The sequence below is a fragment of the Lissotriton helveticus genome, chromosome 10 (assembly GCF_964261635.1).
Source record: "Lissotriton helveticus chromosome 10, aLisHel1.1, whole genome shotgun sequence".
Classification (NCBI taxonomy): Eukaryota; Metazoa; Chordata; class Amphibia; order Caudata; family Salamandridae; genus Lissotriton; species Lissotriton helveticus.
Window position 1 is genome coordinate 35,220,479 of NC_136071.1, and position 22,140 is coordinate 35,242,618.

The following is a 22,140-nucleotide window of genomic DNA, read 5'->3' on the forward strand; positions in this document are numbered from 1 at the left end:
CTCTAGCGATAACCGTTATAATTAGGTACAATCCCCGTTCCAACATGGCGGCCGTCGAGTGCGTTTTTCATTTCTCTGATAACGGTAGCGAATGGCGGCTGGGGTTGTTGGTGGGTACCTTTGCCCCACGTTAGCTGAGTGATCTGCTGCCATGGTGAGTTTAGGGGTGCTGCCAGTCTCTGGGGTGGTGGTTGGCGTATTGTGAAGGGCTGGGTTACGTTTTGTCTGATACCCGGGGGTTCCAGTGAAATCTGTGTTCTTTGTGAGGGGCGGGGTTGTGTGTGCTGTGAACACGTGGATCAGGCGCCTCTTTCAGTTCTTAGTGGGATGGGGCTCAGTGAATTGTGCAGATGTATATGGAGTGGTTGTATCTTGGAAGCGGGGTTTGAGTCGTTTCGGATATTGTATAATTTCTGAGGTACAGGATTAAGAGAGTCCATACTGGAATGGGATCTGGAGGAAGCACTGAAAGTATTTTGTTGTTGAATTATTTTAATTAATGGATACAGGCTCTTCCCTTCACTAATCTCTCCTTTAACCATTCCAGACCTCAACTACTACTAAGATCTCCCAATTAACACTTCAGGGCAGATTTACAAGAAAGTGATGCAACTGTAGAGATGCCTCACTTTCCCTGCGCCGCCCTGAGACCCTTGCTCCATCATGAAATATGGCGCACCATGGTGCAAGGATTGACAGATGCATCAGAAATTCTGACGCATCCGTTGGGGCAAAAGTCACGCATTGCTTGAATTGTGTCGCAAGCACAACGCAACTCCAGCAATGCATTTTGAGGTCTATTCCGACAACGCTGCGTCACTCCTTACACCTGCTTAAACCAGGCGTAAAATTGTAACGCAGTGACGCCCTAGAAGTGATGCAGTGAAATCTTGTAGATTTCTTGCGTCACTTTTAGGAGGCTTTCCTACTTCGGAACACCCATCCTGCATACACTTTACCTGACGCAGGGCTTTAGGGCATAAGGTTTTGACGCAGTGGCGTCCTAGAAGTGACGCAGTGAAATCTCCTAGATTTCACTGCATCACTTTTAGGAGGCTTTCCTGCGTGGCAACGGCCACCCTGCATACATTATACCTGACGCAGGTATAATGTGACGCAGGGCTTTACAAGCATCTTCCTAGATGCGTCGCGTTGTAAATTGGCCATATTTTTTTACACCGCTTTTGTGACGCAACAGCGGTTCAAAAGTGTTGCAAGGGACTTGTCAATCTGCCCCTTCAGTTTTCTTCCCTCTTCTATCTTTACTCTATTCAATATAAATGACACACACATCCTCTGCTCAAATTAACTCGTACCTCCCTATTCTAATACCATACTCATATTTCCCCATATTAATATTAAGTGGTGGGGGTGGGGGGGAATAAACGCATTAAAAAAAATCTATATATAATAAATAAATTGAGACTTGCATGATGCTGAGTCTACCTCCTCTCCCGATTCCTGACTGGCGCACAGTGCGCAGGCTACTAGATGTCAATCCCAATGCTGCTCGCTCTCTCAGCATGAGAGCAGCGCTGGGATTGGTCTGAGCGGCCTGCTTTGCCGCTCAGACTGTGCCTGGGAGCCTGTGACTTTTCTCTACCCGGCTGCACAACACAGCCTGTTGGAGAAATGCTAAGTGTGCATGATGGTTTGGCTGGCTTAAAACTGCCGGCCAAACAGGTATGCGCACTTAGTAGTGCTCACAACTCCTTCTCCTGATGCTCAGGAGAATGGGCCAGCCCTGTACCGCAACTCTGATACCCAGCAGAGGCAATGGTGAAAAAGAAAATTACAAAATCACTTTTATTATCAATTTCTTTTTCACTGTTGCCTTTGCTGGGTAGCAGCAGTTGGGTGACGCTCCTCTGCCATAACGGAGGAGCTGCCCTTGCCAATCCACCACTAATCCTTTTGGGTTCTGGAGTAGTGTGCTACTTGCTGAAAAGTGCTTCAACGCCTCGTCAGGGGTAGAAAGAGCTATATAAATACAATTACATGGTGCCAACCCCTTAAAGTAACACTGACTTAAGTTAGTTACTGTTGGAACAAAAATTCAGTGCATGTTTTGAAAATCTCTACACACAGTCTCTGTTTTAGAACTAGTATAGAGATTCCTTGAATTTTTTTTTCCCGACAGCTTCGTGATCCACCCCTCCCCGTCTTAGTGTTTCTACAAGGCATCAGGGCAACAGCATGTGCTATGCACTGTGGACTGTTCAAACTAATCTGAAATGTTGCTCTTTTCACCAGAAGTACAGGGAAAACCTGGACACAAAGGGAGAGTGCATTTCTTCTTGATTAGAGGAACAATTCAACACATTGGCCACCAAAGTAGACAAAATACTTGTCCTTGAGCCTGTGAGCTGTATTTAGTTTTTTCTTCCTGAGGATTCTGTGCACGCATGCATAGCAGACATGCACACATAAGAAGAAACTGCTAGGTTGATGCTCTCTATCCAAACTGTGTCCGATTGTGGATTCCTATAGTACGTTTTTCTGCTGTGACTTGAGAGAACTTACCAGTTTGTAAGAGGGCCTGGACTGCGCTGTCAGGAGAACAGATGACCTAATCCCTGAAACTGTTTGCACAAGGACTCACTGACTGCAGAAGCTGCTTGAAGCAGGCCTCTACAGATCAGTAGTATATCAGACCCTTGACATTTCTGTTTTGCAGCTGACCAAGAGAAGAAATGATCAACCTTGCAACAGTCACAGGGTTGCAGTTTTGCTTGTTTTTCACAGATTTGGTTAGTCTTCATCCTCGTTGACCCGCTCTATACTCTTTGGGTGCCTTTTTCACCCCTTCTGTAGTCAAAGAGGGACCAGGAGGTCGTCCTCATTAATACCAATGACCCGGGTCCCAAATCTGTTGGCTGGAATAGTTCGCCCTGATCCTGAAACCATTTGAACCATCTCTAGCTCACAAGTGAATATATCTTTATTTAAAGTCACGCTTGAGCTCTAACCATAAAGCCCAGTTCTTGGTGGAATTGATGAAGGTTTTGAGTCCTGCCAGGGCATTGATATGGGCCCTAAGGTGTAGACATCGAGGTGAAAACATACTGAGTGCTGGCTCACAAATACATCTGACCCATTAAAAAATACTTCGCCGTTAGTTGGGAATGTAACCGATTTCTGAATCCTAGTGACCTGCGTTTTAGCCAGGCACTGCCAACTGGATCCCCAGACACCACTGACTTGAATTTTGGCTTTCTGAACAAACCCTGAACTGCATCACTGCACTCATTGGATGGGTTCCTGTGAGGCCTGGGTTTTTTGATGGGGGATTTTTGGAATCCATTTTTGGATGCTAGAAACTCGTATGATGAAACTTTAACCCAAACATATCCAGCTTGAGCACATCAAGGACTTGATTTGAAAACACTGTTTCTGTATACCTTCTCCCAAATCTGTGGGGAAAGTCTTCACACACTGTAGATGAGTTTGAAAGTTTTCCAGAGTAAATCGGAAGATAATTTTGACTGGCTGCTTTATGTTACAGAAAATCTAGTATCTAGCGCTTAGGAGCTATACATATAATAGTTGTAATATCTGAGACTTAGAATTTGCTAGCGCCTCGTAGTTTTTTGTATTCATAGAATTTATAGCTGCCTTTTATCGATGGATCGGAGTAGTATTCATCTTTGAAGCGATGGCACTGACTGGACGTTGCTGTCATTCAGTGGTTCTCGCCATATTCTATCTCACCATATTCTACCAAGAGTAAGCCTTGGCGGCTTGCCCTCCCTACCTGTAAAGAATCAAGTAGCGCCCAGATAGTAATTTGGTTATCCGATTAGATGCAAAGTAGGTTGTTGGGTCATCAGTATTAAATAGGAATATCCACACAGGATCATGCCCAGTACCTGCTGACTGCCTTAAGACCCTGAGAAGAGGCCTCACACTCATCTCCTCTCATAGAATTAGAGCATCCTTGTTAATCTCTTTATCTCTGTAGTGCCATGGGGTGTGTGTAGGTGCATCGTATGAGCCGCTGACAAGCCATGAATGAAAGAAGGTTCAGCAGTGACTGTAGGATTAGAAAGTATGAGGCACCATGTCTCATTACTATGGGTAATGGGGACTCACCTGGCCATAATGGAAGTCTGTATATGGGGTTGATGTGCCTGGCTAAGGCTTCTGACTTCCAGGTGGATGGTCTGCACCAGGAGGGCTGTCATATGCTGCGTTGGGGTTCCAGACTAGCTGGCAGATGGTTTGTACTCCGATAGACTTTAGTGACATGGTGAGGATTTCTGACAAGGTAGCAGGTAGGTGGGTTTCTACCAGCCGAATGTGGTTGCATGGCTGGGGCTCCTAATCTGCAGCAGAAGATCTGCGTCGCCATGGTTCTGACTTCTGGAAGTGCACCACGCACTGACAGTTTTACAAATATCGGTTTCACTAGTTTTTCCAGTGTCTGCCATTATACTCTTTTAGGGATTTATCCAGCTTAAAGCAGAGCTGGACATATGCTTCTTAATTAAATGCACTAATTTCAAATGATCATGGTGTGTTGAATATCTGTATCAGGCTTTTGGACAATCTAGTAATGCGCGGACAGAAAGCCCACAACCCTTTGATAATCACCGTAAAAATATTGCTATGCTTCGCGTTTGCCAAAAGAGGCACAAACGTACATTGGAATCCATTTCAGCATGAAAAAAGTGTAGGTTGAAGCAGCGTTTTTTCAGCTCAAGCACAATCCCAAATATGATTCAATAGGAACTTGTTAGAACAATATCTAGCTAACCTCTAGATGCAAAGCTGATTTGGGGGTGAATTGGAAATAGGAGATTCCTAAAGCCAGATGTATTATCCATAGGAAAATCAATGGAATAAAAGGAACATTTTTTAAAAATGCCCGATTTTCATAGCGCTTAGGCAAGATGTAAGTTGCCAGTCGAAAAGTACTTGACTGTTGGAAAGATGTTGCGTTAATGGGTGTAGTAAAATATTGTGAATAATTCCATTGTGTGGTGGTACAGCTAGTTACAGTAATCCCAGTTTAAAGTTGCTCTGAGACATAGTTTTTGTTTACAGAGATTTACCTTGTGTAGGAAGCTGGCTCTTTATGTGATCTATCAATAAGTTGATATACCATGTAAAGAGTCCAGGGGAACCCTTATGAGTGGACAATGGCTTGCTATGTAATCCCAAAGTGCTCTATTAGGGGGTAGTGTGGTCGAGCAGCCTTAAAGTTAACACAGAGGAGAGCAAGGCATTTGCAAAATACACACAATGGTTAACAACTGACAACACAACTCAAGAATGGAGATCCCGCTATAGGACCACTTTCTGTGGAAAGTGGGCATAACCCTGTCCCAGAATTCCTAAGTACGCCATCACAAATATGGCTACTTCTGAAAAATGGTGTCCACCCCACAGTAGCCCACCTTAGGGGTGGTGCTAGCCTGGAGGTGGCATGCCTACCTGACCAGCTAATTTCCTCACCTATCTAGGTGCCTATGGACAGGAAGGGATGTTTCTCTCATTTTAGGGGAGGCAGATTCACTTTCCAAAGGTGGCAGATTCATTGGAGATTGGGGGCCCAAATAGTCTTATAAGCATGCCGTCCTGTGGCAGGGGGTGTTACAACCTCTTCCTGGGCAGACTTTTATTCTTGGTCTCCTGAAATCTCACTCTTGGATGTCAGAACAGTGTCTCAGGTGGCAGGCTGGCAGAAAACAGTCGGCAAGCACACCAGAGACTAGCCGGTTTTCAGGGGGCACCTCTAGGGTACCCTCTTGGTGCATGCATTGGTAAATCCAACACAGTCATCAGTGTGGGTATACCAATACGAGATCTTTTATGTCAAACATCCCTATTTTCAGTGAAGCCATCATGTAGCTGGGGAACTCATTTACACCAGTGTCCAGCACAAATTTTAACATGGCTTCCTTGGTCACTTGTACTGGCAGTAATAAAACTGTCCAGCACAGGGTCTTATCTGCTCATGCAGGTATACCCTCACATGTAATATTCAGCACCATTCTTTGGGGCTGTTAGACCTTCTTTACTGGTGACTTACAAATATGACATGCAGTGGTAGGGGACATGGCACACAGATGTGCGACATGTCATGTTTTCACTTTTGTTTGTACCGAGACAAGCGACCTGCAATTGCAGTCTTGCATGTGCTTGGTGAGGGGTCTCTTAGGGTGGCACAATTTGTGCTGCAGCCCTAAGGGGCCCTCTCCAGTACCTCAAGCCCAGAGTAACATTTACTAGGGACTTACAGAGGGTTGCTAAAGGTTTGCCAATTGGGGGAACAATTGTACAGTTTTGGGAAAGAGCTCTGGTACTTGTTAGCAGGAACCCAGTGCACTTTCAGTCAAAATCACGTTATTTACTAGGCAGAAAGTGGGGATGACCATGTCATAAAGGGGCACTTTCCTACACCTTGACTGCAGGACATGCTGAGAGGGTGGGGCATTGTAACAGACTGTACACTGAATTGGATGAACATTTTTTTGTAGCCTTTGTCACTGTTACTTTCTTTATCCTGTAGTTGAGGCGGGAGGCACGTTTGCGGCGGGAGTACCTCTACAAGAAGGCACTTGAAGAGAAACAGCACAGCATCGAGGATAAGAAGCAGAGGTTAAAAAGAGCTTTAGATGGTATGGATGGGAACAACCATATCGAGGATTTAGAAATGCACATTTATGCATCCGATAATGTAGCGTTTAACCCTGGTCATGTCTTTATTTACTAGAAAATCGTCTCATTCCAACTGAAATCCGCCGAGATGCCCTCTCTCTCCAGAAGCTGATAGAATATGACGATGAAGGTGGTGAAGGTAGGACTCGTTTTATTGTTTTGGATTTTGTTTTAGGTGAGATGCTTACACCCTTTTCTATTTTTTAACTTTCTGTGAGAATAGAAGGCTTGGTGTACAGGTTGAAGACATTCCTGATTGTATGTAGATCCCTATTGAGCAGGATCATGGATTGGCCCTGTGATACCTGTCGTGCAACACGATTCAGACAGGTTGGTCTTGTGTTTAAGGCACATGCTTCAGTAGTAAATCTGTGAACTTGAGCTGTTCCCTTTGGAAACGATTTGCACTGCATCTTTGGTAGTGTGGGCAATTGAGTCTATAAGCCTATTCCTATGCTTAAAGGCTTAGCTTCAATTGAGGCTGCTGTTTTTGCTAAGCAGGTGAGTTGAGGAATAAATAAAGCTGCATCTGAGTGGGTTTACGTTTTATCTTCCTGTTTTATTTGGTAGCTTTAGGGTGAATATATTTCCTTCCCTCAGACTTAGATGCAGACATTTGCATGAAGCTGTTGTATGCTTGCTCTAGTATATTCACTACTCCTGATCTCTGAGCAAGAGAATTGTATAAAACATGTTCTCTCAAATGAACAATTTACACGAGCACACAAGTCAGAGAGAGCAATTAGATGTGGCATTATTTTTCTGGAATGCTGAGACAGACTCCGAGCGAGTTTCCAAGAACAACCGTTCCCAGCTGCATTGAGTGCCTGTAACTAGAGAAACCTACAGGCTGTTTCTGTGTCACCTGCTTTCTTTTGACCACCAGGTCAAGGGGATATTGGGCATCTGGAACAAGGGACAGAACCCAAGGGCCCCTTTTCATCGCTCAGAGGTAGGGTTTCAAAATAGAAGTAGCTTAGTTTACCCTTGTCTAAACCATGTGCTACCCTGTTAACCTTTTGTTTGTACTTTGTAAGTATTTTCCTGTTCAATGGTAGTTAGTATTTTAACAACAAAAATGGAAAAGATGGAAATCATTCTCATTCTCACACTATCACCAAAAAACCTTTACAGCTGTCCATGTTTTCAATACAAACCAATTACTGTAACAAATCCCTTAATAATTCAAAACCACTGGTTAGTAGTCTGGGCACATTCCATCATTTTACTCAGTCTGTGATATTAAAGACTGAGGCTATCCATTTGAGAATCCGCCTTACCCCGACCCAATTGACCGTTTGTTTCCTCAGCACAGCAGTACAGAGCTTAGCTGGTAAACTGAGGAAACAAGTCACTGTGGTTGTTAAATATGTGCATACTTCTGTGTTTGGTATCACAGTGGTGCACAGAAAATAAAGCTTATGACCACAACATTAATTTAAGAGTCTAAAAAAGTGTAAAGTTACTTGCCTGTACTTGTGGTTCTCCATCATGGATATTTTTGTTGTATTTATAAATGCTAAAACCATTATGTAATGAAGAAATGTTAACCGTGATGACCTGGAAATCATGTTAATTCTTTTATAACACTCAAGCAAAGACTGCTTCAGAAGTAGGACAACCGCCTTCTAGCACACCTAATACTTTGACCTTCTCAGTCCCATTAATCTATTTGAAACTCAGCATTACAGTGGAGGCTGAGGAAGGTTTGGTGGTTGTGAATCTGAGTAAACTACGCAAGAGGGGGCACTGTGCGTACAGGTGAGTAAGATTTATTTTTCCTTCATGGAGATCTTCATTAGAATTACTTTGGCAGCGTGTCCGACCTTATGAGGAAAGAGTTCTCAAACATTCAAATAAAGGACATCTTTTGGTTGGCCTTAGCTTCTCATCAGTCCATCTCCCCCCCCCCCCACCCAGTAGAATAAGGACTTGCATTTTGGAGCAATTAACTTGTGTTTTGTCTGACGGCCTAGGAGACTCTTTATAATCCTAGCCCTGATTCTAGGTTATCAGGGACAGGATATTGCTTATAGCTGTTTCCACTTAATGAGACTACAGATGTCATGCAGCTGTACCATTTTTTCGAAGGAGACGCGGAACTGCCCATTTATTTGCAAACAAACTGTAGTAAATCTGGTTACTTAGGTTGCTGAGAACATCCAATCTATCCACCCCCATTGGGAACAATTGGCATAGAACCCCACGTCTTAAAAAGTACGCCTGCATGTGAACAATACAAAAGTGCTTTGAGGCGTAATTTGGAACTAGCATCTTTTGTTTATTTATTTCTTGGTTTAGCCTAATTTTACCTCCTCTACCTATCTAAAGACATATCCCTTTTATAAGTGGTAGCTCTGACTTGCAGCTGAGTTTGAATGTCATTTACTGTGTAAGGTTGTACCTGATTTTTGATTGACTACCATTTGCTAGGTAAGCCTTTACTCCCCAACATCTCTAATTCTGAAGAATCTGGTGTTAAAAGGGATTTGCTTGTTTATCCTATTTGAGTTTGAGTGCATTGAGTGTGCACCGTGCCCGAAACACACATACCACGAATGCAGCCTTCCCTGCAGACTTGTGTACTTGGGCCGGTCACTCTTGTGGTCTTGGGATGCCATTGGTGAATGCCAGTACCCACTGCATAAGTTGCCCAAAATCAATGATTACACTATGATTTAAAGAAGAGGACACTTCGAATGCCCTTTGCTCTAGGTAACATGGCAAACGTTTTCTTCAGTGGCAATGTTCCGAGTAAAACTGCAAAAGCTGCCTTCCCATCAGTACAGTGAACCCCTTACTTTCCTGGATTGGGTAGTGGGGTAGTAGAATTTTGCCACTGTAAACTCTGAACGAAATGTTTTGTATGTGTAGTCTATTTAGGCGTTCAAGCCCTTATGTCAGCAGTTGCATACAAAAACAAAACGATATCTAGCTTTACCAACATAAACTAAGCACTGGTTTTGCATCGGGGGACAAAGAGTTTATAAATAAACATTCACAATGCCAGCACATCTGGCTCCCAATTTAATGCACAGGGTGGCGCCATTATTCTAGGATCCGCCAGTTGGTTAACAGGGTGCTCTGCAAAATATGTGATCGGTAATTCATGCATGTGAAATAGAAAGTGACTGTAGGAACAAATTGCACAGTGTGTAACTATCCTCTATTGATGACATTAGCACTCACAGCGGATAGGTAAATCTGTCTGTAGGCAGATGCTAAAAATATAGTGAAAACACTTCCTGATTTAACTGAAGGTCCGAATCCCATTTGAAAGAAAAGTAAGATGAGTGCAAAGGATATACTTGTCTTTATGAAAAACTCATGTATGGCTCATTCTTACAAAACAACTAAATCTCACTTACCTGGCCAGTTGATGTTTTAGACCAACCTTTAGGTAGGATATCCAAGATCTGACTTAAACGCGGATATCGATGTGCTTTCAAAAGGAGGAAACATTATTTTTTTGGAACAGTTCATCCAGACTGTTCCCCTGAAGGCCTTTTGAGGGTGTTCCAAAATTAATTGACAGTAATAACACAAATAGACCTGACAATAATTCTTGTTATATGTCCTGATGACAAGTTATTGGCCTATTAATGGAAACATTTAAGGACAACCTTGTTAGATGCAGCAGATAAAACATATCATGTCTTTGCCTCAAAGAGGATCAACGCCTTTCTGCATGGACCAGATGAAGATTCTCTTCCCTTTGGAAGCATAGCGTTTCCTTATTGGTTTTTTTTTTTTTTTTAAAGATTTGCTTTGTACGCCATTCTAGATGGCCAGACTCCCAGGTGCAACATCGTCATGTTGTGTTGACCTATTTTGCATTGCAGTATGGAAAGCTGGTGCTTTCTGCTTGGCAGCCTCCAATGTATTGGTCTGAAAGCAATACATGATCTGTGTCCTGCTACTGGTGTGTTCATCTTGATTTTTAGGATTGTGGGTTTCGGAAGGTTTCGAGTAAAAGATCTCAAGATAGTCACTTGGAACCTCTGTTTTGGAAGCTTGAAGGCAACAGTGCAGCAATTTGTCTTGTCTGCTTCAGCAAACCAGTTGCCCTCTTGCAATCTGTCTAAAATGGCACATTTACCATGCGAGTTGAAAAGCATCATATGGCCGCCCCAGAGCACTGAGTTTACATTGTTTGCTGCAGTGCTGTGATTTTTCTGGCAGTTGTGCCACTGTCTGTAAAAGTCCCAGTTTCAGAGTCCCGTGTCTGGCCGTCTTTTGCGAGGAGTTGTAATATCAGTCTTAATCGCTTACTCAAGAAATATGATTATTTGTGTTTGTTTAAATTAAGCTTTATGTTTTAACAATTGTTGGTAAGAAGGCTTTTATAGCAATACTAGCAGCCCGTCCCGACGTTGTCTGGGTATGACATAGAATGTGTGTAATGTGTGTATTTGGCAAGGGCAATTTATTTTAAGATCTCGCGGTAGACAACATTTTTTGTTTCATTAGAATTGGGACGAAGAAGGGCCAGCTGCAGCCCTGGTTGATGTTAGCAGGCGCGTGTAATTGGTGTAGTGATCCGCCGCCTGAGCCCGGCTGCAGCCCTGGTTGATGTTAGCAGGCGCGTGTAATGTCGTTGAATGAGAGAGTTATCAGCCGCGGGTAAATCTGTTTAATGAGAGAGTTCAGTGACAGCGAGTAGGAGAGGCTGCAGTAATTGTCCCCGCAGACACACTCATTTGCATGTTCCCCCGCTTGAGGCCCAGATGCAGGCCTGTTTGATATTAGTAGGCGCATGTTCCCCCGCTTGAGGCCCAGCTGCACCCCTGGTTGATGTTATCAGGCGCGTGTAATTAGTGTACTTATCCGCCGCCTGAGCCCGGCTAGAGCCCTGGTTGATAGTAGCAGGCGCGTCTAATTTCGTTGAATGAGAGAGTTCAGTAACAGCGCGCAGGAGAGGCTGCAGTAATGTTACTTACCAGGCCTCCAGGTGAACGCGTTTGTCATGCCCCAGCACACGGCCACAGCAGACGATCTTCTGATTTAATGTACGACCCACATGGCATGAAGGGCGGAACGTAGCACACGCCCCCAGCGTGCCCCTTGATGCGGCGCAATTACGTTCACATGGCATGAAGGCTGGACACACGCCCCCAGCGTTTCTCACCCCCCAGCGTGCCCCTTGATGCTGCGCAGCAACGTAATTGACGCTTGTATGTACGACTCACATGGCATGAAGGGCCGACACACGCCCCCAGCATTTGTCACGTCCCCAGCGTTTGTCACGCCCCCATCACATGCCCACAGCCCACAATGTGATGGCCGTACCATACGCTCCCAGCGTTAGTCACGCCCCCAGCCCACGCCCACAGCACAACGCAGACACGCCCACAAGGGACTACTTTGCTGGCACGGTTCTTTTACCTTTTAAATGTATATGGTGTCCTACGGTACAATTGTATGTCTTGCACTGTATGATTGTGATGAACACCACTGTTTCTTGAAACGTTAATAAAAATAATTAAAATAAAAAATGTATATGGTGGCCGTCTGCATAGCCTATGTCCTTCTGCTGCAACTGCCCTTTCCAACGCTGTATTAGGTGTTGTGATTGGTGCTGTGGTTACTGAGATTACCCGCCTCAAAGGTTTAAGCTCTCTCTTTATAATATTAGTATGGATATGGATGGACTGTTCTGCTACCCCAGCATGTTTAGTTTTAATGTCTGTTCGCTGGAGACGAGGTGCATTGAACTGTTTGTTTCAGATGGGCTACTCATCCTTGTTGGAATGCTTAGAAACTGTGATTACTTGTTACTTGCTCGAGGAAGGAGCATCCCTTTCATGATTCTTTCTGCACTGAGTCTTGCATGCTCTTGGATGATGACTTTGTTGACAGTTTTGTCTTTGTATTTATTAATTGGAAGAAGTTCTACTTTATGTGCTTAAAACTTACGTTTCAAAATTAAGAATTTGGTTTCGAGAGCACAGTTGAACTTTGAAAGGATGGGTTGGCTTGTATCTAACTAGTGAGATGATTCAATAGAAAGATTCCAAGCAAAGCAAACCACAGAAACCTAGAAGTTGCGCCAGGTGGCTTGTGTAGTTTAAAGTAGGGTTTGCATGGCTGAGCATAGTGTTTCAGAGTCAGAACTTGGGCTAGTAGTGATTGAGTGCCATAGGAGGTTCTCTGCCATGCAGTAATGTTTTTAAACAGTAGGGAGAGAAGTCTGTGCTGATCTCTGTGCTTAGCAGGTTTGGTACCTGTATAGTAAAGTTAGTGTATTCCTTCCAGTGTAAATGTGTCCTTTTTGTAAAAATATAATAATACATTGCTTGAGCAGTGACAGAGTACGCTGAAAATCCTTCTAGTGAGCCACAACACTAATTCAGCTGGCTCCACATTAGGCTGTTAATTAGTGCTTTGCAATCTGGAAGACTTGGCGAGCACAGAGCCTTTTAATAACTATTTGGTGTCAGACTGCTGAGTCAGTAGTTGAGATAAAGGTCCCCATTCTTGCGGTGGAGTTAAAGTGAACGCTAAGGTTTCTGCTGGCAGAGGGAGTTGTGATGTTTTGGACTGTGGAGCAAAGACCGTCACGGCGGACATGTTTGTAAGCAGATGAAGAGGGACCGAAATTAAATTATCTGAGTTTTTTGATAAGTTGAGCAAACAAAGCCAAGGACCGTATAGTGCTTGTTGGTTAAAATCTGAGATGGTATCTGAAAGTTGAATGTGAATCGGAGAAAGGAGATTTGTCACCGTAGAGATGATAGGAGAAAACAGATGATGGTGCCATAGATTGAGATCATCTAAAGGACGATTAGTAGGCGGCCAAAGACTGATCCCTGTATTGCCAATTTATTTATTTATTTATTTATTTTAAGTTTTGTATAGCGCTAGCTGGACCCGGGGGTATCAGAGCGCTTCACATCAGGTAAAACAAAGTGCCTTGATGGCGAAGAAAGTTTGATAGCTGTACAGTTCAAGAGGATAACAAAACAACAAGAACATACAGATCATAATGACTACAAGAGTTCGTGGAACTATGAGCATCCCCTTACAGTTCAGGTGTCCTCCAGGAAGAGGGCTTTGAGTAAAGTCTTGAATGTAGGGAAGTGGGATGTCATTCTGATGTGGGAAGGGATGGCGTTCCATATCCTGGGAGCATTACCTGCAAAGCATTTGCTTAGAGTTTTGCGTTTTCGCGCTTTCAACGGGATGAGAAGAAGCGTGTTGGAGCTTCTGAGGGTCCTAGATTGGCCAGCCCTTTTGAGTTTCGCAGCCAGGTATTCTGGTTTGCCTGTGTGGAGGGCTTTGTGTGTAAGGCATGCTGTTCGAAAGTTTGCTCGTTGTTCAATAGGGAGCCATTTCAGATCCTTGAGCGCCGGGGAGATGTGGTCGAATTTCTTGGTTCCTGTGACCATTCTAGCTGCGGCATTGAGGGTGGTTTTCAGGGGGCCAAGGTGTGATTTGGCTGAGCCGGTCAGGGTTGCGATTCCATAGTCAATTCTGGAGAGCACCAGAGCTTGAGTGGCATGTTGGAGGTCCTTGGGAGGCAGGAAAGGTTTTATTTTGTAGAGAAGTTTCAGATTGAGGAAAGCGCTTTTGGCGGAGTTAGCAATGTGTTTTTTCAAGTTTAGTTTGGGGTCTAAGGTGATTCCTAGGGATTTGACCGAGTCTTTTGGCTTGAGGGTGACATTGATGGCGTCGATGGCTTTGAGCCATTCTTCAATTTGTGGGTTTTCGTCTCTGTTGGAGATGAGAAGAACTTCCGTTTTTTCTTGATTGAGCTTTAAGTGATTTTGTGTGAGCCATTGTTGAACGACTTTGAGCGTGTCGTTAAGTTTGAGAATGTCATCCATACATGTGGTTTCCAGATAGAGTTGTGTGTCCTCAGCGTAGAGGTGGAAGGGAATGTTTGAGTTCCTGAGTATTGTGGTTAGCGGTTCCATGTAGATATTGAAGAGTTGGGGGGAGAGTACTGACCCTTGAGGGACACCTCTGCTGACGGGTAGGGGGTCGGATTCAAAGTTTTTGATTTTTACTCTTTGGTAGCGATTGTTTAGAAAGGAGGAGAACCAATTCAATACCGTCAGTTCCAGGCCTGCTTTGTCTTGAAGGGCTTTTAGGAGCAGTGTGTGATCAACAGTATCAAAGGCGGCCGAAAGGTCAAGGAGAATGAGAAGGCAGCATTGGTCAGAGTAGAGAGATTTGTGAAGATCGTCTGACATTGAGGATGGCAGTTTCGGTGCTGCATCCTTTCCTGAAACCCGATTGGTGGGGGTCAAGGAGCTTGATGTTCTCTAAGTGTTGGGTTAGCTGTGGGAGCACACATTTTTCTAGTGTTTTGGATAACAGAGGGAGATTTGACACGGGTCTAAAGTTATTCATATCTTCTGTTTCTAACCCTGGTTTTTTTAGTAGCGGCGTGACTTGGCCGACCTTGAGGCAATCTGGGATGGTTCCTGAGCTCAGCGAGCTGTTGATGATTTTGCACCAGATTGGAGCTAGGGTGTGTTTCAGGGCTTTGGTCAAGTTTATAGGAAGCTGGTCCAGGGAGTGAGATGATGGTTTGGCGTTGGAGATCAGGTTGATGATCTCTGTTTCTTGAATCGGCGTGAAGACGGACCATTGAGTGGGTGGGATCGATAAGGTGGAGTCAGTCATTATTGGGGTGATGTTCTCCTTGGGAAGAGAAGGGGCAGTGCTGAGAGAAAGGTCGATCTTGATGATTTTGCACCAGATTGGAGCTAGGGTGTGTTTCAGGGCTTTGGTCAAGTTTATAGGAAGCTGGTCCAGGGAGTGAGATGATGGTTTGGCGTTGGACATCAGGTTGATGATCTCTGTTTCTTGAATCGGCGTGAAGACGGACCATTGAGTGGGTGGGATCGATAAGGTGGAGTCAGTCATTATTGGGGTGATGTTCTCCTTGGGAAGAGAAGGGGCAGTGCTGAGAGAAAGGTCGATCTTGATGATTTTTTTCGTTAAAAAAGTTGGCGAAGTTGTCGCATTGTTTTTTGGAGGCCACTGAGACGGATTTGCTAGGTTCGGATGTTTGACTTCTGATGATGTTGAAGAGCTCTTTAGGGCGTTTTTTTGCGTTGTCTAGAGCGGAGCAGAAGAAGGAAGATTTTTTTTCCTTGATGAGTTTGTTGTATGTTCTGCTTGCCGTCTTGAGTTGTTCGCGGTGCAGGGAGGATGGATTGGACCTCCATATTCTTTCAAGGGATCTGAGAAGTCTTCTTTCCTCGTTGATGTCCGTGGTGAACCACGATCTCGATGGAATGTTTCTGGGTTTTTTTAATTTCAAGGGGGCCAGGCGGTCAAGGGTGGTCGTCATGTTGGAGTGGTAGAGAGAGGTGAGGTCAGTGGTTGAGAGGTGCTCCGATGAGTTTGGGAGGAGAGTGTTTAGTTGGTCTTCTAGGATGGCCTGAGGGACTTTGGCAATATTCCTTGACCATTTAGGGGGAGCTTGTGTTATGAGTCGAGTTGGCGCTGGTTGATTAATGTGAAAAAGAATTAAATGGTGGTCTGACCAGTCTACTGGAATGGTGTAGTCGATGGTGATTGTGTGGTTCTCCGCAATGATTGCATCAAGTGTCGCTCCTCTGTAGTGTGTTTCTTCAGCGCAGTGTTGTGTCAGATCATTTTCGAGCAGAAGGTTGTTGAGGGATTGTATGAGTGAGTTGTTAGTATCGTTCCATCTGATGTTGAAATCACCCAGGATTATGTTATTAGCGTTGTTGAGCGCACATTGGGTGATTAGATCTGATAGATGCGTTTCGAATTCCTTTGAATTGCCTGGTGGGTGATAGAGGAGATGGCAGAGTGTAGCACTCTTTGCACAGGATTTGATATTGATAGAGAGGGGGAGGTGACAGGAGTGGGAGTGTAGAGCAAGGAGGTAACCCACTCTACTGCTAAAACCATGCCTGCAACCCTGTCCCCCTTCAAGCCCCACACTAAGCACTGTTGTGTCAACTCCTTGGAATGCTGAGAGGGAATGATCGAGGGGAGGTGTTGGCGCAGAGGCCAGGGAACTGGACAGCAGTGAGGGCCATCTCCTTGGGTCTTACGGAAGCCAGGTTATAATGGATTATGCCTGTAAGGGAGGATTGGTAATTCATGAGCTTTTAAACATCCATTGCACAAGGGTTTTGGAGAAAGAAGATGATGCCACAAATATGCCCATTCCCTTAACGGGGAAAAACTAAGTTCTTCACAGTGGCCATAAAATGGATGGTTTGGGCTTGTGCATAGGGGTGCATGTTTTTTTCTTTCTTTTTAACTGCCTATCTTGGCAAACGTTTCTCAGACCGTGTCTTTGTTCTTAAGGTGTAAGCAGTCATGTGGATGATGAATACCGTTGGGCCGGCGTGGAAGACCCCAAAATCATGATCACTACTTCGAGGGACCCCAGCTCACGCCTCAAAATGTTTGCCAAGGTGAGCAAAAACCTTCTTCGGTACAGTTAAGTGATGTGAAGTTGGAGACAGAGGTGTAAGGTGGCAAAAATAAAAAGATGTTCCATATCCTTCTTCTGGTTAGGACACCAGTTCATGGCTGCTGCCTTAACTCTGATGGGGTACTAGTTGTTGTCTCATGGCAGCGGCCTGAACTCAGATGGGGTGTCGGTTGTCTCATGGCAGCTACCTCTGGCTCTGGGTATTAGTTGTTGTCTAATGGCAGCTGCCTTTGACTCAGATGAGGTACTAGTTGTCATCTCATGGCAGCTGCCTGAACTCAGATGGGGTGCTAGTTGTTGTCTCAAGGCAGTAGTGTGTTTGTGTTTTGACAAAGCATCTAATTGTATGACAGGCGAGGCCATCTTAACAAACGACTGCCGTAGAGTCCGCTGGTGTAGGGTTTTGGAAGATCCAAAGTCCCTTAATAAAATATCCCATGAAGTCGCAACCTGGGTTAACAGAGCCAATTTAGTGATTGCGGTTGCAGGCCCACTAGAACAGATGGAGTAGTTTCTGTCCTGTAACTCCAGTTCTGTAGTAGGGGTATCTCTGTTATAGTCATAATCTAGTGAATAGTCCCGCCCATGTGCGTGGACCCCGGAGCAATCAAAAATAATCTCTTACAGTGTCAAGAAATGCATAGACACTTAAGAGAGAATTTAAAGACAGATAATGCAGCCAAAAAGGCTACACTGTCCAGTACTTCAACTAGAAATTCCACCACAAAATCCACAAAACAGCAAAGCCTGTACAGATTTCCCTTGCTTAACAGCAAAATCCCTCCGGAATGATAGAGAGAAGAACCTGGACAGACAAGCCCCATAGGCTGCCATTATGTGGCTTAAATAGGATACTGTGCCTTTAAGGAACCTTCCAGAACCTTCTCCCAGTATCCCAGAATGCATAGCAGGTCCAACTTAGTTTCAGTTCTTTTTGAAGGCGTAAAAAACGCCAGACCTGTAGCATTATGTACCTGAACAAATCTCCACCGGGGAGGCGGGAGGGCGCTTATGACTATAACAGAGATACCCCTACTACAGAACTGGAGTTACAGGACAGAAACTACTCCTTCTGTAGTAGGGGATCTCTGTGTATAGTCATAATCTAGTGAATAGAATGGCAAGCCCATCCCCACATAAAGCGGCGGTGGAGAGTATGAAATGACGCCACTATTGTGCGAACAAATTCCGCAGCGAAGCCTGCCCAACCTGAGCGTCTGCCCTGGCATCAGTGTCCAGGCAGTAATGCTTAGCAAAGGTATGGACCGACTTCCAAGTGGCCGCCTTGCAGATCTCTGCAAAGGGAACATTACGAAGCATAGCTGTCGTGGCAGCTTTGCCTCTGGTGGAATGAGCCTTAGGTTTACCCCCTAAGGTCTTATTAGCTTTGCAGTAACACAATTGTATGCAGGACACAATCCACCTCGAGATGGACAGTTTAGAGGTAGCGAGACCTGTCCTGACTGAGCCATAATTTATGAACAATTGGTCTGACCTACGAATATCTTTAGTCTTATCAAGATAAAACTTCAGCACCCTCCTCACATCCAGGGAATGTAAAGACCTTTCCGCTGGAGATGACGGATTCTGAAAGAACGTAGGCAAAGTGATAGTCTGATTGATATGAAAATCAGAAACAACCTTGGGAAGAAACTTAGGGTGAGTACGCATAACAACCTTAGCAGCATGAAACACAGTATAAGGTTCTCGACAACACAACGCCTGAATCTCACTCACCCTGCGGGCCGATGTAATGGCCACGAGGAACGCCGCCTTCCAGGACAGGTGCTGCAACGAAGCCTTATGAATAGGTTCAAAAGGCTCCTTCATCAATCTGGACAGCACCACATTCAAGTCCCACGAAGGCGAAGGAAGCCTGACAGGAGGGAACACTTTCTTCAAGCCTTCCAAAAAATCTTTGATCACAGGGATCTGGAAGAAGGAAGTCTGTGAAGGGCCTTTCCTGTAGGCAGTCAAAGCAGCCAGATGAACCTTAATGGAATGGACATTAAGGCCCGACTGCGCCAGATGTAGTAGATATGGAAGGATGACATCTTCCTTGCATGTCATAGGGTTAAAGTTCTTAGACTTGCACTAGATGCAAAACCTCTTCCACTTGTAAGCATAAGAAGTCCTAGTGGAAGGTCGTTTAGCCTCCTTCAGTATGGGCATACAATCCTCTGGGAGATTCAGATGGCCATATTGCACTATTTCAGGAGCCATGCCGCCAAACTCAAAGACGAGAGGTTGGGGTGCACCATCCGCCCCCCGAACTTCGTGAGAAGGTCCGGCCTGCACGGCAGCTTCATGTGAGGAAGGAGAGACCGGTGAAGCAGGTCTGTGAACCACCACTGTCTGGGCCATTCTGGGGCAATCAGAATCATTCTCGCCCTGGATTGGGACAGATTGATGAGAACCGCCGGAATCCGGGGAATTGGTGGAAAAGCGTACAGAAAGCTGTTCGACCAGTTGATCCATAACACGTTCCCCAGCGTCCCCGGCTGGTAGTACCTGGAGGCGAAGCCTCGGCATTTTCTGTTTTCGGCGGTGGCGAACAGATCTACGTCTGGAGTCCCCCACCTTGCGAAGACTTCTCCCAGAACTTCGTCGCTTATGACCCATTCGTGGTTTTCCTGAATGAGTCTGCTCAGTTCGTCTGCCTGAACATTCTGCACACCTGGCAGATGGGTGGCCGTTATCGACAGTCCTCGAGCCAGAAGCCAGTGCCAGATCGCCTGCGCCTCCTGCGACAGAGTGCGCGATCTCGAGCCCCCCTGCTTGTTGAGGTAATACATCGTTGTCGTGTTGTCTGTCTGAACAAGCAGAGAGTTGGTCTGAAAGGACGGGTGAAAAGCCTTTAGTGCCAAGTGCACAGCCCTGAGTTCCAGGAAATTGATGTGGTACGTGGCCTCCGTCTGGGACCACGTCCCTTGAATCTGCAGGTCTCCGGAGTGCGCTCCCCAGCCCTGGAGAGAAGCATCCGTCACGATAGTCTGTGTGGGAATGTCCTTGTGGAAGGGAACCCCTCTGAGGAGATTCTCCTTCGAGCACCACCACTTCAGAGACTGAAGAGCATGTAGAGACAGTCGTATCTTGTCGTCCCAAGATCCTCTCCTCTGGTCCCATTGATCCTCCAAGCACTCCTGCAGCGGTCTCATGTGCAGCCGCGCATGTGGCGTCAGGAAGATACACGAGGCCATCGATCCCAGCAGAGAAGACACCGTCCTCACTGTCGTGGATGGAGTAGACATGAGAGTCTTCCGAAGGAGTGATAAACGTCGCTCCTCCGAAGGAGACACACTTGCTGACAGCGTGTTGATGGAGGCTCCCAAGTACTGGATGCACTGGACCGGAGTCGGGACAGACTTGGACATGTTGATGTGCAACCCCAGCTTGTTCAAGAGAACGCACGTCTTCTGGAAGTGTGCTTGAGCTTCCGAGAAGGAGGAGGCCTTGATCAACCAATCGTCCAGGTACGGGTAGACAAACACCTTGTTCTTCCGCAGGTGTGCCGCTACCACTGCCATGCATTTCGAGAATGTCCTGGGTGCAGACTTCAGCCCGAAGGGCAGCACCGTGTACTGATAGTGATTGGTGCCGACTTGAAAGCGCAGAAACTTCCTGTGTTTGCATGCAATGGGCACGTGGAAGTATGCGTCCTGTAGATCTATGGCACACATCCAATCTCCTCGTTGCAGCTGAGGGTAGATCTGATGCAACGACAGCATGCGAAACTTTTCTCTGCGAATCCATTTGTTTGCCTGTCGCAAATCCAGAATGGGCCTGAACTCGTTCTTGTCCTTCTTGCGGACAAGAAAGAACCGAGAGTAAAGACCTCTTCCCCGTTGAGACAGAGGTACGTCTTCTATCGCCCTTTTCCTTAGCAGAATGTCTGCCTCTGCCTGAAGCTCGCGCAGTTGATACTGCGAGCTGACGGGAGGAATCGATGGAGGAGGGCTGGTGAAACGCAGACTGTATCCATTGCAAACAATATTCAGCACCCACTTGTCCTGAGTAATTTTTCTCCACTCTGCCAGAAAAAATCGAACGCTTCCCCCCACCGGAGCGGGTAACGGACGAGGGGGAAGTAACCGCTCCGGGTCGAGACCCGGCCGGGCCCTTAGACGTGGTAGAGGACTGCTGTCCACCTCTACCCCTCTGACGCTTCTGGAAGGGGCGTCTGTATTGCTGCTGCTGCTGTTGCTGCTGCTGATGTTGTCCGGTGGACTGCCCCCTTCCACGACCCTGCGACCCAAACCGCCGTTGGAACTGGCGGTAGGGTTTCTTTTCCTTGGGCTTCTCCAAGCCCACCGCCGTCAGTGTCTCCGCCTCGGCCTTCATCCTGGCCATCTCGTCATCCGCGTGCTTTCCGAAGAGGGTATCTCCGGAAAACGGGAGATTCGCCACACGTTGTTGTGCTTCTGGCTTAAGAGACGTCAACCGGAGCCAAGCATGGCGCCTCTGGTTAATCCCGTGGCAGTATCCGTGCGCAGACAGCAAGGAGATATCCGCCGCGGCGCTAATGGCCTGGTTAGAGACCAGCATCCCCTCCTGGACGATCTCCATGAAGTCCTCTTTGCGGTCTCGAGGAACGAGGTCCGCAAACTGCTCCATTGAGTCCCACAGTGCACGGTCGTATCGTCCCAACAACGCCGAGTCACTGGCAGCCTTCATTGACGAGGAGGATGTACCACACGCTTTTCGCCCAGCAGAGTCGATCCAGCGGCTCTCCTTGTCCGGAGGCACCGTGGATGCAGGGGAGGTGGCATGAAGCTTCCGAGCCGCCGTCACAATGACCGAATCCGGCGCCGGGTCCTTTCTCAAGAAGGCTGGGTCCGAGTCCGGAGCTCTGTATTTCTTGAGGAGCCTGGAAGGCGCAGACTTCACAACCGCCGGCGTCAGGAAAAGCTGTTCAGCCGGCTCGAGGAGCCCCGGCACCAAAGGCAGTAGGGGGAGAGACGTGTTTCTTGTGTAACGTCTCAAAGATGACAGAAGTCGAAGGCGTAGGCGCTTCCACTTTGATCCCCAACTTCGCCGCTCCGCGCAGG

General features: G+C 46.1%; 1 protein-coding gene across 1 annotated transcript in view; it reads left to right on the forward strand.

Moving 5' to 3' along the window:
- The first annotated feature begins 25 nt into the window (after window positions 1-25).
- Window positions 26-22,140, forward strand: part of IMP4 (IMP U3 small nucleolar ribonucleoprotein 4) — a 50,055-nt gene continuing 27,940 nt past the window's right edge. The window contains exons 1-4 of the mRNA XM_078664674.1: window positions 26-154; window positions 6,515-6,623; window positions 6,719-6,802; window positions 16,963-17,072. Coding sequence (XP_078520800.1) covers window positions 152-154; window positions 6,515-6,623; window positions 6,719-6,802; window positions 16,963-17,072 — 306 coding nt within the window. The 5' untranslated portion in view covers window positions 26-151. The remainder of the gene's footprint in view (window positions 155-6,514; window positions 6,624-6,718; window positions 6,803-16,962; window positions 17,073-22,140) is intronic.